At 27.4% G+C, this 16189-nt stretch overlaps 2 protein-coding genes across 2 annotated transcripts; both read right to left on the bottom strand.

The window, feature by feature from the left end:
- Window positions 1–2113: 2113 nt before the first annotated feature.
- On the bottom strand, window positions 2114–6128 carry LOC105619737. Its single transcript, XM_012201256.1, has 6 exons — window positions 6061–6128; window positions 5835–5951; window positions 5681–5771; window positions 5181–5314; window positions 3528–3660; window positions 2114–2173 (listed from the first exon to the last, which is right to left on the bottom strand). Exons 1-6 carry the CDS (start codon window positions 6126–6128, stop codon window positions 2114–2116), a joined length of 603 nt encoding a protein of 200 aa, XP_012056646.1.
- A 6269-nt stretch (window positions 6129–12397) lies between these two features.
- LOC105619610 lies at window positions 12398–15048 on the bottom strand. Its single transcript, XM_012201129.1, has 6 exons — window positions 14981–15048; window positions 14757–14873; window positions 14603–14693; window positions 14115–14248; window positions 13805–13937; window positions 12398–12454 (listed from the first exon to the last, which is right to left on the bottom strand). Exons 1-6 carry the CDS (start codon window positions 15046–15048, stop codon window positions 12398–12400), a joined length of 600 nt encoding a protein of 199 aa, XP_012056519.1.
- Window positions 15049–16189: the final 1141 nt, after the last annotated feature.

The following is a 16189-nucleotide window of genomic DNA, read 5'->3' as shown; positions in this document are numbered from 1 at the left end:
ATTTATATTAAATTTTACGCAAATCTACATAAACTTTAATAAAAAATACTAATCTTCGTAAAATTTTATGAAATATATACTAAATTTCATGTACATGTAGATAAATATATTTTTCAGTTGCAGATACATTAAATTTAATTTAATAAAGTTGAATCTAATGTAAAGTATATTAAATTTGATGACATTTTTAATAGTATAAGATTAATTTTACAATGTGAATAACAGTTTTATTTACACAACATTTTATTCAAAGTAGTCCTCTTAGGCAGCTGCATACATTTGCTAATATTTGTTAATATTTGAAAGTATTACTGAAAATCATTTTTCGACAGGTATTTCAGTACTTTCATCGCGTTTTTAGTCACTTTATATTATCGCGCAAACGAATCTTCCAAAACTTCTTTAGCGAAAATAGGAAAAAATAAAGCGATACTAAATCGCGAAAACATATGTGGCCGATGCTTTATACAGTCATAACATTGTGCCTAGCAAGATACTGCTTGACATCAATGATCGATGTGCAGATGCTTTCATGCAAAAGAAATCAAGCTGTTTCGTGCATCCATTTTTCCAAACAATTTTCTCACTATACTTCTAACATGACGAAATACTTCAACTTACATGAAAAAACAACGATTCTTGCTGAGGAAGTCAATTGAAAATGCGATAAGAACACTGAAAGTATCAGAACGTGATTTCTAATGCTTTCAAATATTAATAAATTTCTAGCGCTATTCAAGAGAACTACTTCAAAAGAAATGTTATATAAATATATAAATAATAATAAATACTTATATAAATATAAGTAAAATTAATTATTTCTGTATTATAAAATTAATTATTATTTTGTATTACATATTAATTCCAGGAACTTTTTGTGTGACCTTTTATTTTAGTACAATGTAACGTATATAAATAATTATTTTTCTCGTACAATTTTTATTTTAATACTAAACGAATTATATTTGATTGTAAATAGTACAATAATAATACAAAAAAAAATGTTGTTAAGTAAATCTGATTTTTAGAATCATAAATATTGTAAACTGTAAAAAATAATTTTATATATCGTATTATATTAAAATTAGTGTTTGTTTCATTTAGTGAGAAAATTCTTGAAGATTATTAGCTTTTTCTAACACAATGTATACAATAAATTAAAATAGGTACAAAATCAAAGGAAAAATTGATATAATTTCAAATTAAATTACGTTCTTTTAATAACACGTTTTTTGAATTATTTTTTTATTACAATGATGTGTTATAATATTATATCTTCAATGATACTAATATTGAATTGTTATAAATAAAAGGATTACAGTAATATGAAAAATCTATTGTCCTTTCTGATAGATTTCTCGTTGTATTATTCAAATTGCTACAAATTGTAACTTAATATTTTGTTTATTATGCGAATCACTGAATTATTTATAATTTAAATTATTAATTACTTGAATTATTAATTATAGTTAAAAAATAAAAACGTGCTTGAAATATAATAAAATACTTTTTTATGTAAATTTTAAATTACTTATTTTAATTTATGCAATGCAGGAGAAAATATTATTGTCGGATAAAAAAAACACATGATGATAATTCACTTTCCTGGAAAAGATGTATGATTAAGCGATTGATTTGATTATAGCAATAATGCTGGCAACAGATATTTATTTCCCATAAAGAAATACATACTTCATTTTAGGGAATCGTACGATAATAGACTTCGCAGATGCGATACGACCCCTTTTAACGTATATTTCAATGTTATGACTTAATGATATAATGTATGTTTTAAATTTTATATTTTTTTATATAAATATTTTATAATATGTCGATTTTTTATCTAAATGATAATTTTTATCTTTTGTCGAATCGAAACGATGTTTACAGGAAACAACATCTAAAACCAAGGGCTAAACGATTTTGATCAAATTAGTTTACATTTTTCTTCCTTTTCTTCTCCTCCTTTTTTATTTTCTCATATTTCTATCACTTTCGTACATGACAGAAAAACGTGCAAGACTGCCCTGCGAAACGAGATATGCGTTAAAGTTAACAACTATATCGAAGTTAAGAAATCTATCACAGTCTACCTGTCTTAATTATTTTGCAATTATTGTTTCGTACTTGTAGAATAGAGAACAGTGAAGTAAGATATTGAAGTACCCATCAACTGTAAAGAAAATATCTTCTTTTGTTTTTCAATCTATAAGAAGCTATTTTGAAGTTGTGTGGAGAATGTCTATTAAAATAATGATAGGACAATATAGGGTTGAGTTGTATAGTCATGTCGATGATTCGATGAAAATCGTACTTTCATTGTATTTTTTAAATATTTTTTTTAAATGTAATGACATTGATGTAACCCTAGTAATATGACTTAAGAACTGTCATCTTCGTTTTGTCTTTGAGCTATTTACGAGTGACATTCAAAATTGATTTTATTCGGTATCTGATCTAAGTCTTTGTACAATTTACTTAAAGTTATTAATACAAGGTGGTAATTGAATCTTAGTGTATTGCAGTGTGATAATTGATGTTTAAATTCTTTTCGTGTCCAAGTATAAAAAATTAGCCAAATATTTGTAAATTATGTTGCTATTGACAAATTTGTAAAAATAGAGAGCGTTGGATAAATCATTCTTATCATTGGTCGTTATATTGTACCGATACGATTTTCGCGAACTCTCATAATCTCTTCGCAGCTCGTACCCATTGTTAGGTTACGTTTGATTAGCATCAGTCGCGAAGAATTATTAAAAAAGACTTATAACGCAAAAACTGAAGAATGTATGGACTGCGAAGACTAAGGTTTTTAATATATCTATTGATTTACGTAATTGTTTAGAAGAAATATCACTTTCGATTTTGATGAAATTAGCTCATTTGATTCGTTTTTGCATAAAATAAAAGAATCTGACAGAAAAATGTGCAAGACTGTCCTGCGAAACGAGATATTCGTTAAAGTTAACAACTATATCGAAGTTAAGAAATCTATCACAGCTGCGAAATACGATAAAACTCGTGCTGCAGTCACATCTTCATGATCTACATACTCCACACTACACGTGCATACTTTTTACAAACTTTTACAGCGATATATTAACGTTTGTTTATAAATATTAAAATCTCTCTTTCATTGTTCAGAGGTTTACAAATTTCCACGCGAAGCGCGGTACAACATAGATTTCTAAGTTTGCACGCAAAGCGAGATTTAATTAAAAAAAAATCCATTTTTTCGGATTAATCCATCAATATATTTTCAAATAAGAAAATTGATTTATTGCATATATTCGTGAATGCAACATACCAAATGAATAGATAGTACCAATTTAACAGTTTTCTCTGTTTTTTATTTTTTTTTTAGATCAGCTAATTTAAATTTCAGTATCAACTTATTTTAATAGAGTTACTTTTGATTATCTAAATAATTCTAAAGTCAAAATGTTGAATGACTGTGAATGTTATTATTTTCGATTAAACAATAATATTCGCGGGGAACAAAAAACTTTATATATGTCTCTTACTGTTGCAGCACTTTCCATTGAGGCAATGAATATTCCACCGAGAATCAAATGAAAAGCCTTTGTACCTTTTTGCAGTAGAAATAACATCATTTTCTGTATGTGTAACGGAGCCATATACCATTCGACATTATATCTACAAAACAATGATAAATTGATGTAAAACCTAACATGAAAAAATAAAAATTTGTTATAAATCTTATGGTATGTTCGTTCAAGAATACAGGATGCATCAAAATCCGGACAAATCGAACAATTTCTTTAAACAATTTCTTTAAACAAAGTGTTTTTAAATGACAAATTAAATATTATAAATATTCACTCCTTTTATATGGCACTTGGGGGATCCCTGTGAACATTTATTCGGTATATCCCCATTAGTTTGAATGACCTCTTTTCTCGATCTGAAGTGTTCGCACGCATGCTGTAGCGCTATCTATGCTGACAAATGCTGCCTCAATAGCGATCCTTAATTAGGTCACATTGGAATGTCGAGACTTGTTTGTGACCCTTTCAACTATGCTGCATACATAGTCAAAGGGATTTAAATCTAAGCTGTTGAGAAGTCAGTATGCCTTAGACCAAAACACATCGACGTTGTCAATTTTGAATCAAGTGACTCGAATGAGTCGGTACACCGTTCTTGCTAAAAACATATGGCCTTTCGAACGCTATAGTTTCCATCCGGCTTTATATCTATTTTATCTTATTATATCTTATTATATCTTATTATATTTATCAGAACGCGCAATACACTTTTTTGTCACAATTTCCCTTTTTTTTAAAGAAATTTGGTGGCATGGTATCATCCTCACTGGACACAATTATTAAGATCTATCCCGTGAAGATCAGCCAGAAATTTCGTTCTAGCAACAATAGGGACATTCTTGGGATTGTAGGATGAGTCATCGATCATTCTTCCGGTTGATTTTGACATCAACAGTAAAAATTTTTTTGTCTGAAAAGAACCTAATTCCCAATGCTTCGTTTTTCGAAGAACACAATAACAGAATGTTGCAAACAACTTGGCAGCCTGGCGGAGAACATCTGTCGTATCTTTAATGTGTACGATTTGTATTGAAGATCCTCCTCAACAATTCGAGCATTGTTGACTCACTCACACCAACAATCGATGCTAATTTTTGCAATGGATCATCCATTGCAGGATTGCCTTGGATCATCCGAAATCAGCGCTTGAGCTCTTTCAATAAGGATCCTCACAGTGCGTTCTTTCGAGTAACTCTCTCGCTGACGTACTGGAACGTTCGTTGGACTGTTCTAAAGTCGTATATTTTGCCACAACATCATAAACGGTAGATCTCAGGGTATCCAAAGGAAAATGATCTGAATTATTTCTGTTGCTGAGCGCCCAGCGTGAAAGCCTTCGATCGCTACTCTTCAATTATACTCCGCACTTGGTTTCAGTATCACGGCCATTTTGAGAATAACTGTTTACTAGAAGCATCAAGCTTTCTTTGCCAACAACAATCTCTGGCGGAGGCACAAAGTAGCTGAAAATTTAAATTGAAATTTGTCCGGATTTTAGTGATGCACCCTATAGTATTATTTTTGAATACTTTTAACTCAGCTTTTTGTTACAAGTATTTATAAAACAATTACTTAAGTATGAACGTATGATACAAATATATCTCTTACACTGTAGCAAATACGTATTCATTGTGATCTGTAATATCTTGTGCGGTATAATTGGACAAAAACATGTACATATAGAGGACACTTATGTATATAAGTCGTAATACAAGTTGCTCTGTGCTATTATATGATATGATCTAAAAAATATAAAACATTATATACGTATAATAACTTTTTACATGCAAGAAATTTTGTAATTTTTCTGGTAATTCCTTAAGACAAATTAGATAGAGCTTGCAATACATAATAAATTATTTTCTTTATTAGTTGCGCATATTAGAAAACTGTATCATTTTTGTGACATATGTATGCGGATAATGCACATATCTTATGATTATAAAAAAAAAAGGTGAAGAATAATAATTTTTCGAATGATTTTATTTTTAATAAAAATTAGATTTCCATAACTGTTCTAATTAAAATTTTTTTATTAAATCTTTATAATATCATGAAAACTGTATCTTTCGAGGAAAGATACGTTTAACAGTAAAATTATAACCTACTTGAACAAGAGTGCTGCTTACGCAAATCATACCAGCCGCTATTAAACAGAAGAAAGATCCTTCAAAACTCTTTATAAAGACTTGAGAAAACCTTCAGAAATAAAATAAAAATTAGTAGAGCATGTTATACAGATATTACAGAATGTGTACTGACTCTGTAGCTTTACGATGAATGTCTATCGCACATATTATTCCTTTATAAATTATAACCATTTTTTCTTCATTAACATCTTGTTGCATATTAATTGTCATTGCCTTCTGAATACGGAAACTATATGAATACATGTTTTTTTCTGTAAATCCTTAATTTTTTTTTAAATCTGATTGATAATAAACAAAGAATAGATTTCACTTGTAAAACAAATTGTACTAAATATTACCTTGCAATGCTAAACATTCCACAGATATGTTTGAGATACGCTATCAGCATTGTGCCTGTTGCTACCATTGCAGTTGCCCCTATACACGAAGCTGCGTTTGTATGCAAAAGAATTAAGTAGGAAAAGTTTTCTTGATCCACAAAATATTCTGTTGCAGTATAAATTGCTGCAGATCGTGATTGGGAATTGTTTATAGCCAGAATTACATCAAGTGTGCGAGGCCAGATTGGCACGAAGAGATAAATAGATACACCACATGCGGCAAATACTAACATTAAATTAGAAAATAAACGATATATATATGTATAAACAAGAATTTATTAAAGTAAAATTTATTAAAGTTTTTTAAATTTTTCACTCTTATTAATAATTCATTAAAATGTGAGCATATATTTACTATCTTACTCGTAATTATTCTCGTTTGATGTTTTCCTATACGGCCATACTTTTCTATAATAGCAATTTCGTTTTTATTTTTTATTTCGTTACAAACACGCTGAAGTTGTTCTAGTGAAACTCTCATCTATTACATCAATAATGTTTTAGTGTGTTTTAATGCAGTTTCGTATAAAGTATTTAAAAAATATCTTATTTGAAGATTTATTTATCATGAATATTTGTCTGGAAACTGTATAATAAATATTTGACTTACAGTATTGGTGTTTATCCAAAACGAATAATATTTAATTGCATAGCAAGTGAAGAAAAATGCGGAAGACAGAACATTCATAATGAGATCTGCAGTGCATTTTAAAGTTAAAAACGTTGTAAACTGCAAATAAGTAATTCTGTTGAAAATTTCATATTAAATGAATAATTCCTTAATATGATTAATAAGTTTCGAATTCTAATCTGTTAATTATTTCGTATGAAAAATGACTTATCACCACCTGAAATACAATAAAAGTTGTTAAAATAGTAAAAAGTACGATAAATTGAATTTGAGCAAATTTCGATCTCTGTTGAGGCCATAAACCAATCGCGAGCAAAAGAAATCTATTGAGCCTGAAGTGTTTCGTCTCAAGGCAAATCATCTTTGTAAACACTGAAGTACATTTAACCATGAAAAATAAGAAATTCTCTATGTCTATTCTCGTTTTCCGATTCTATTAATCTAACAGATGGTTGGAAAATATTTCAGTTTTTATCTTTTAGTAAATTGTAATTTCAATTGCTTAATTTGCAAAGCGAAATGCAATAATGTCAGATTAAAGTATTTATAATTCATCACTGTTTTATAAGAAAAACATGATCAAACGATCGATTTAGTTACATTGAAAGAAATTTAATAGATGTTTATATTCCATGGAAAAACATTCACTTAGAGAAACTCGATAGATGGCTGCGCAAGCGTACTCCTCGCTTTTTATTGTAATATGCGTTTCAGTTTGTTGCGTACACTCACAAGGTACGTTTGATCTTTTAAAGTACAATGTATTGGTCATTAAATTTAATCTTAAGTATCAAAATGTGTTTATTCTTAAAGTATTGAAATCTATACTTTATTAATATTTTATGTGTGTGTGTAACGCTTTATATTGAAACTATTTATATTTAACATATACTTTTATAACATTATCCACTGTGGTGTTATAAATAAAAATTTCTGTTAATATTCTATAGGAAAAAATTAATTAAATTCACATTTCTAATAGTTGCCTAACACATTAAAAGTGAGTTTATTTTGTTATCAAACCAGAAAATAGAAAATGTGTGTGTGTGTGTGTGTGTGCATAGAATGCAATATTCTTTTTGTAGATCTGTTTTGAACTTCTTATGGAATGCAAAACATTGACATATACCAGGTTATTATACTCATGGTTCAACGATTGTCTTTCAATAGGAAATCAAACATCGGAACTATTGACAGTTTAAAGCGGAATATTTTATCATTTGGAAATAAAATAAATTTATTAGATACTGTCAATATCACTATATATTACGTACCATTTATTACATATCAACAGTTTAACGATACATTTTCCAAATTGCGTATACTGAACATAATTACACATAATTATAATATAATTAAAACTAAAATTTCGATTTTAATTATGTATAGTGGACTTATTTTAGAAAGTTAAATTAATTTTAATATTTTTTCATGTCTTAGAAATTCCATCTTTGTTAACTTAAATGTTAATTTTAACTTAAACATTTTGGTTTTAATAGTGTATATTTATTTTTTTGAAATAATTCCTTTATTTTATTTTTTATATAAGTGAACTGAAGTATAAATTAGGGAAGTTTTTTCACAAATTTTTGGATGCATCAACAAAGAAGAAAAAGAAATAAATTTATTTGCATTTTTCACATATAAAGATATAAAGGCATAGACTTTGCAGAAAATATAATATCTAAACGAACTGACATAATTGATTGGTGGAAGTATAACATTATACGATTCCCGATATTAGCAGCAATAACTGGACAGTATCTCACTATTCCTGCATCTCAAGTCTCAAGCGAATGTTTTCTGATGCTGATAACACTGTTGGGGCCATACGATGTAAATATCAAAGTAATAACGAAAATTAAAATATTAATATCAGAAACCGACGAAAAGTTATATTTTCTACACTTCAATTTAGAAAAAACAATTTTTCACTAATTGATTTTTTTCTTTATGAATTCTTGTATTTAATTACATGATATACAAGAGAACGTTTATGAACTTAAAAATTTATGAGCGATCTGAAAAGTATTGTTTCGAATTGAATATCGGGTTCTGAGTTTCGGGTCAATGTCTCAAATTAAAAATTTTATCTTGAAATTTGGGTACCCACACATTCCTAATAAATATATGTATATATAATACAATTTGAAATCCTGCATGTAATATTGAATATATTGACCTGGAAAATAATATAGCTTATCTGAATTCCGAAATACAAGATTATCCGAATTCAAACAAGATTTGATCGATAATATGACTATAAGTCAAGAACGAGTAAGAGAATTCGATTGAGATGAAAATATTTAGACTTCCTCATTCTATGAAGAAAGAAACTTGATTGCGAAAATCAATGATAATTTGTGCTCCTTTTCTTCGACTCAACTACTTTATAATTTCCATTTTCTTGTGAATTGTATTGTAAATTATCTAATATAATACAATTTAAAATAATGAAAAATAGAAATTCTATCATAAAAACTACACAGTTGGAAAAAATGTGTTGAATTTAACTTAAATCGCATGTCCTAAACGGTTCACTCAAATTTTTGAATAAATTTTACACAAGATGAATATGTTAAAAGATAACACAAATATTATGTAAGAAATACAAAGAAAGATAACATCGACACAGTTTGTAAACAAACTGTGTAAGCATATTTTTTGTCAGAAAATTAACATTTATATGTTAAATTAACATAGATTTTATTCATTTGTCTTAGAATTTAAAACACATTACTTTTATGTTACGTGTTCACTTACTCATAAATTGTCACTAAAAAATATTGAATATTAATTTCACAAAAAAATCCTTAAATAACGTAATCACTTTATGCTAAATTAGCACTCGAATGTGTTAAAAAATTCAACACATTGTTAACACAAACGTGATCGTTTTCAACACAAATACACAAATTTTTTTTACTATGTATTTATTGAATAACGTGGGAAATTCAATAAATTTTTTTTAAGAAAATTTTTAGCAATTAAGCGATCATTAGGAAATTACACAGATGTTTATTTTTCATAGAAATATATTTGTGAATTTATTTCTTGACAGAAAGTCGTACAAGCTTCTCACGTGAAATAAATCTATTCCATACTACTGCATTAAGTACGAAATAAATTGTTAAAAAAAAAAGAAAATTACTTTTGTTAAATGTAAACAAATTTCCAGCAGGCATATTGAAAATATTTAATGTTGTCGGTTAAGGAAACTATGTATATTTCCTTGGCGAACTGAGTCGCATGCGTATGTATACGCTATTTCTATAGTGTTTATATATGTGGGTTGTCCGCACAATAAAATGATGTAGAACACACAAATGTCTTTATCTCTGAATAAAAATGTCTTTATTGATATTGTTCCAACGAAGCTGTATGAGGGACTGATTAACGCGGGAATCACATGTCTTAACCGGAAACGAAATAAAAGTTAGGTACCGGAGGATAAGCGAATACCCTAGACTGTGGCGCTGCATAACATTCTCGTAACTTAAGAATTGATACATGCGAGCGTTCCATATAACATGAAAACACTCGGGGGAAATTCAAGAGTCGTACGCAACATTGTCAATGAATATAAGTAATTTAAATTTAACATTTACTTATATTAAATTTTACGCAAATTTATACAAAATTTAATAAAAAATATATTAAACGTAAAATGTAATAACATTTTATGAAAGGTATACTAAATTTCATGTACATGTACACAAATATACTTCTCAGTACTTTGCAGATACATTAAATTTCATTTAGTATCATAAAGTTGAATTTAATTTATGTAATTTAAAGTATATTAATTTAAAGTATATGAATTTAATTTATGTAATTTAAAGTATATTAAATTTGATGATATTTTTAATAGTATTAAAATTAATTTCATCAGGTGAATAACCGTTTTATTCACACAATATTTCATTTACACAACACTTTATTCAATGTAGTTCCCTTAGGCAATTGCATACATTTGTCAACATTTGTTAGTATTTGGAAGTATTCCTGAAAATCATTTTTCAGGTCTTTCAGTTTTCTTCGCATTTTCAGTCACTTCATATTCGCGCACAATCACATCTTTCATAACTTCTTTAACGGAAACCGGAAAAATTAAAGGGCTACTAAGTCGCGAAAACATATATGGCGGATGTTCTACAATCGTGACATTATGCCTGGCAAGAGACTGCTTGATATCTAGTGATCGATGTACAGATGCTTTCGTGAAAAAGAAATCAAGCATCCATTTTTCCAAACATTTCTCTCACTATATTTTAATACGACGAAAGATTTCGATTTATGTGAAAAAACAACGATTCTTGTTGAGTATTAAGGAAGTCAATTGCAAATGCGATAAGATCATTGAAAAGTATCAAAAAGTGATTTCTAGGAATGCTTCCAAACATTAGTAAATTTGTAGCGTATTTGTAGTATTCTACTCAAAGGAACTACTTTAAAAGAAATATTATACAAATATAAGTAAAATTAGTTATTTCTGTGTTGTAAAATTAATTGTTATTTTGTGTTACAAATTAATTCCAGGTACTTTTTGTGTGACCTTTTATTATAGTACAATATGTAACATATATAAATAATTATTTTCCTCGTACAATTTTTATTTTAATACTAAACGAATTGTATTTGATTGTAAATAGTACAATAATAATACAAAAAAAATGTTGTTAAGTAAATCTGATTTTTAGAGTCATAAATATTCTAAAATAAAAAAGGATTTTATACATCGTATTATATTAGAATTAGTGTTTCTTTCATTTGGTGAGAAAATTCTTGAATATCTTATCTGCTTTTTCTAAATAAATACAAAAAAGTAATGTAGGTTAAAGGAAAAATTATAAAAATACGATTTCAAATTAAATTTTTTTTTAATTTTTATTATAATATATATGTTATTGTAATATTATATCTTCGATGATATTAACATTGAATTGTTATAAATAATAAGATTACAGTAATATAAAAAATCTTTTTGTCCTTTCTGATACATTTCGTTGCATTATTCAAATAGCTACAAATTGGAACTTAATATTTTGTTTATTCTGCGAGTCATTAAATTATTTAATTATAGTTAAAAATATTATCGCGCTTAAAATATAATAAAATACTTTTTTATAAATTTTAATTTGAATTGCCTATTTTAATTTAAATGTCATGTAGAAGGAAATATTATTGTCGGATAAAAAAAACACATGAAGGTAATTCATTTTTCTGGAAAAATATGGTTCGGCGGTCGATTTGATTATAGCAATAATGCGCAACAGATATTCATTTTCCATAAAGAAATACATGTTTCATTCGAGGGAATCGTGCGATAATAGATTTCGAAGATACGCTATACGACCTCTTCTAACACATATATTTCAATGTTGTGACTTATTATATAATTTAATGTCATTTATATATAATGTCAATTTTAAATTTTATATTTTTTTATATAAATATTTTATAATATGTCGATTTTTTATTTAAATAATAATTTTTACCTTTTGACAAATCGAAACGATACTTACAGGAAACGACATCTAAAACCAAAAGCTAAACAATTTTGGTCAAATTAGTTTACTTTCTCTTCCTTTTCTTCTCTTCCTTTCTTACTTTTTCATATCTTTTCCACTTTTATACATACCCATCTTAATTATTTTGCAATTATTATTTCGTACTTGTAGAATAGAGAACAGTGAAGTAAGATATTGAAGTACCTATTAACTGTAATGAAAATATCTTCATTTGTTCCAATCTGTAAGAAGCTATATTGAAGTTGTGTGGAGAATGTCTGTTAAAATAATGAAAGGACAATATAGGGTTGATATAGAGTTGGATGGTCATGTTGATGATTAAATCGTACCTCCTTGTATTTTCTAAACGTCTTTTTTTTAATGGTAATGACACTGATGTAACGCTAGTTATAATATGGCTTAAGAACTGTCATCTGTTTTGTCTTTGAACTATCTATTTACGAGCGACATTCAAAACTGATTTTGTTCGGTGTCTGATATAAGTTTTTGTGCAATTTACTTAAAGTATTATCAGTACAAGGTAGTAATTGAATTTTAATATACTACAGTATGATAATTGATGTTTAAATTCTATTCGTGTATAGCATAAAATTAGTTAAATGATTGTAAATTATATTGCTAATGGCAAATTTGTAAAAATAGAGTGAAATGGATAAAGTTCTTTTCGCTAGTTACTATATTGTACAATTTTCGCAAGTGACGCGAGCTCTCATAATCTCCTCGCGTACCCATTGTTAGATTACATTTAGTTAGCATCGGTCGCAAAGAATTAAAAAACTTATAACGCAAAAACTCTGAAGAATGTAAGGACTACAAAGAATAATTTAATATATCTATTGATCTTTGTTTGAATATTCAGAAAAACTACCGCACTTCCGATTTTGATGAAATTAATCATTTGACGAGTTTTTGCATAAAATAAAACAATCTGATAGAAAAAAGTGCGGGATTGCCCTGCGAAACGAGATATTAAGCGTTAAAGTTAACTATATCGAAATTAGGAAATCTATGACATCTGCGAAATTCTGTGATAAAATACGTGCACTAACATCTTCATGATCTACATGTTCTACACTACATAATGCATACGTTTACTAACTTTACAGCGATATATTAACGTTTGTTTATTAATATTAAAATCTCCCTTTCATAGTTCAGAGGTTTACAATTTTCCACGCAAAGCGCGATTCCACATAGGTTTCTAAGTTTGCACTCAAAGTGAGATTTAATTTAAAAAAAATCCATTTTTTCGGATTAATCCATCAATATATTTTCAAATAAGAAAAATTGATTTATTGCATAATAATCGTGAATGCAACACCAAATGAATATAGTACCAATTTAACAGTTTTCTCTGTTCTTTATTCTTTTTTTTTAGATCAGCTAATTTACATTTCAGTCTCAACTTATTTTAATAGAGCTACTTTAGTCCATTATCTAAATAATTCTAAAGTAGTCAAAATGTTGAATGACTGTTAATGTTATTATTTTCGATTAAACAATAATATTCGCGGGGAACAAAACATTATATATCTCTTACCATAGCAGCACTTTCCATAGACGCAATGAATATTCCACCGAGGATCAAATGAAAAGCTTTTGTGCCTTTTTGCAGTAGAAATAATATCATTTTCTGTATGTGTAACGGAGCCACATACCATTCAACATTATATCTATGAAAATAAATTGTGATAAATTAATGTAAAACATAAAAGATGAAAAGATGAAATATTTGTTGATATGATCGATCAAGAATTATTTTTAAAATATTTTTGTTAACTCAACGTTTTGTTACAAGAATTTATAAAATAATTACTTAAGTATGAACATACGATGCAAATATCTCTTACATTGTGGCAAATACGTATTCATTGTGATCTGTAATATCTTGTGCGGTATAAATGGACAAAAACATGTACATGTAGAGAACACTTATGTATATAAGTTGTAATATAAGTTGCTCTATGCTATTATATGATATGATCTAAAAAATATAAAACATTATATACGTATAATAACTTTTTACATGCAAGAAATTTTGTAATTTTTCTGTAATTCCTTAGGACAAATTATACAGCTTGCATTACGTAATCATATTACTTTCTTTATTGGTTGGCATATTAGAAAATATTATTATTTTTGTGACATATTTGCAAATAATATCTTCATATCACATATCTTAGGATTATAAAAAAAAGATGAACGAAGGATAATAATGAGTTTTTGAATGATTTTATTTGTAAAGAAAATTACTTTTCCATACTGCTCTAATTCTTTATTTAATTTTATAATATCTTTCATGGAAAGATTTGTTTAATAGCAAAATAATAAAACTTACTTGAACAAGAGTACTGCTTAAGCAAATCATACCAGCCGCTATTAAACAAAAGAAGGATCCTTCAAAACTTTTTATAAAGACTTGAGAAAACCTTCAGAAATGAAAGAAATATTAGTACAGTACTTTATATAGATATTGCAAAATGTGTACTGACTTTGTAGCTTTGCGATGAATATCTATCGCACATATTATTCCTTTATAAATTATAACCATTTTTTCTTCAGTAACATCGTGTTGCATATTAATTGCCATTGCCTTCTTAATACGGAAACTATATAAATACATAATTTTTTCTGTAAGTTCTTAATTTTTTAAAATCTGATTGAAAATAAACAAATAATTGATTTCACTTATAAAACAAATTGTACTAAATATTACCTTGCAATGCTAAACATTCCACAGATATGTTTGAGATATGCTATCAGCATCGTGCTTGTTGCTACCATTGCAGTTGCTCCTATACAGGAAGCTGCGTTTCTATGCAAAAGAATTAAGTAGGAAAAATTTTCTTGATCAACAAAATATTCTGTTGCAATATAAATTCCTGCAGAGCGTGATCGGGAATTGTTTATAGCCAGAATTACATCAAATATACGAGACCAGATTGGCAGGAAGAGATAAATAGATACGCTACATGCGGCAAATGCTAACATTAAATTAGTAAAGTAAACGATATATATATATATATATATATATATATATATATATGTATATATGTATAAGTATCAAGAATTTATTTAAGTAAAATTTATTTAAGTTTTATAAATTTTTACTACTCTTAGTAATAATTTATTAAAATGTAAGTATATATATATATATATATACACACTATCTTACTAGTAATTATTTTCGTTTGATGTTTTCCTATACGGCCATATTTTTCTATAATAGCAATTTCATTTTTATTTTTTATTTTGTTAAAAACATGCTGAAGTTGTTCTAGTGAAACTCTCATCTATTACATCAATAATATTTTATGCAATTTTCGTATAAAATATTAAATAAATGTCATATTTTATGATTAATTCAATGAATATTTGTCTGGAAATTGTGTAATAAATATTTGACTTACAGTATGGGTGTTAAGCCAAAACGAATGATATTTAATCGCATAGCAAATAAAGAAAAATGCGGAAGACAGAACATTGATAATGAGATCTGCAGTGCATTTTAAAGTTAAAAACGTTGTAAACTGTAAATAAGTAATTCTATTGAAAATTTCATATTATAAAGAATAATTCCTTAGCGTGATTAATAATTTAGTCTGTTAATTATTGTTTCGTATGAAAAATGACTTATCACCACCTGAAACACAATAAAAGTTGTTAAAATAGTAAAAAGTACGATAAATTGAATTTGAGCAAGTTTCGATCTCTGTTGAGGCCATAAACCAATCGCGAGCAAAAGAAATCTATTGAGCTTGAAGTGTTCCGTCTCAAGGCAAATCATTTTTGTAAACACTGAAGTACCTTTGACCGTGAAAAATAAGAAATTGCTTATTCTCTTTTTCCGATTCTATTAAACAATTGAAAATATTTCAATTTTTCTCTTTTAATAAATTGTAACTTCAATTGCTTAATTTGCCAG

This window comes from Atta cephalotes, assembly GCF_000143395.1.
Source record: "Atta cephalotes unplaced genomic scaffold scaffold00022, whole genome shotgun sequence".
Classification (NCBI taxonomy): domain Eukaryota; kingdom Metazoa; phylum Arthropoda; class Insecta; order Hymenoptera; family Formicidae; genus Atta; species Atta cephalotes.
This window is presented reverse-complemented; position numbering and strand designations above follow the sequence as displayed.

What these genes read in the sequence shown, in the direction of transcription:
- LOC105619737 (XM_012201256.1), bottom strand. Translation starts at nt 6,128, where the DNA reads ATGGTAGCAACAGGCACAATGCTGATAGCGTATCTCAAACATATCTGT. An exon ending in GGAATGTTTAGCATTGCAAG is followed by an intron (nt 5,952 to 6,060) that starts GTAATATTTAGT and finishes GTATTCATATAG; the next exon opens with TTTCCGTATTCAGAAGGCAA. An exon ending in CAATGGAAAGTGCTGCAACA is followed by an intron (nt 2,174 to 3,527) that starts GTAAGAGACATA and finishes TTTTCTTTACAG; the next exon opens with TTGATGGGTACTTCAATATC.
- LOC105619610 (XM_012201129.1), bottom strand. Translation starts at nt 15,048, where the DNA reads ATGGTAGCAACAAGCACGATGCTGATAGCATATCTCAAACATATCTGT. An exon ending in GGAATGTTTAGCATTGCAAG is followed by an intron (nt 14,874 to 14,980) that starts GTAATATTTAGT and finishes GTATTTATATAG; the next exon opens with TTTCCGTATTAAGAAGGCAA. An exon ending in GAATACGTATTTGCCACAAT is followed by an intron (nt 13,938 to 14,114) that starts GTAAGAGATATT and finishes TTATTTTCATAG; the next exon opens with ATATAATGTTGAATGGTATG.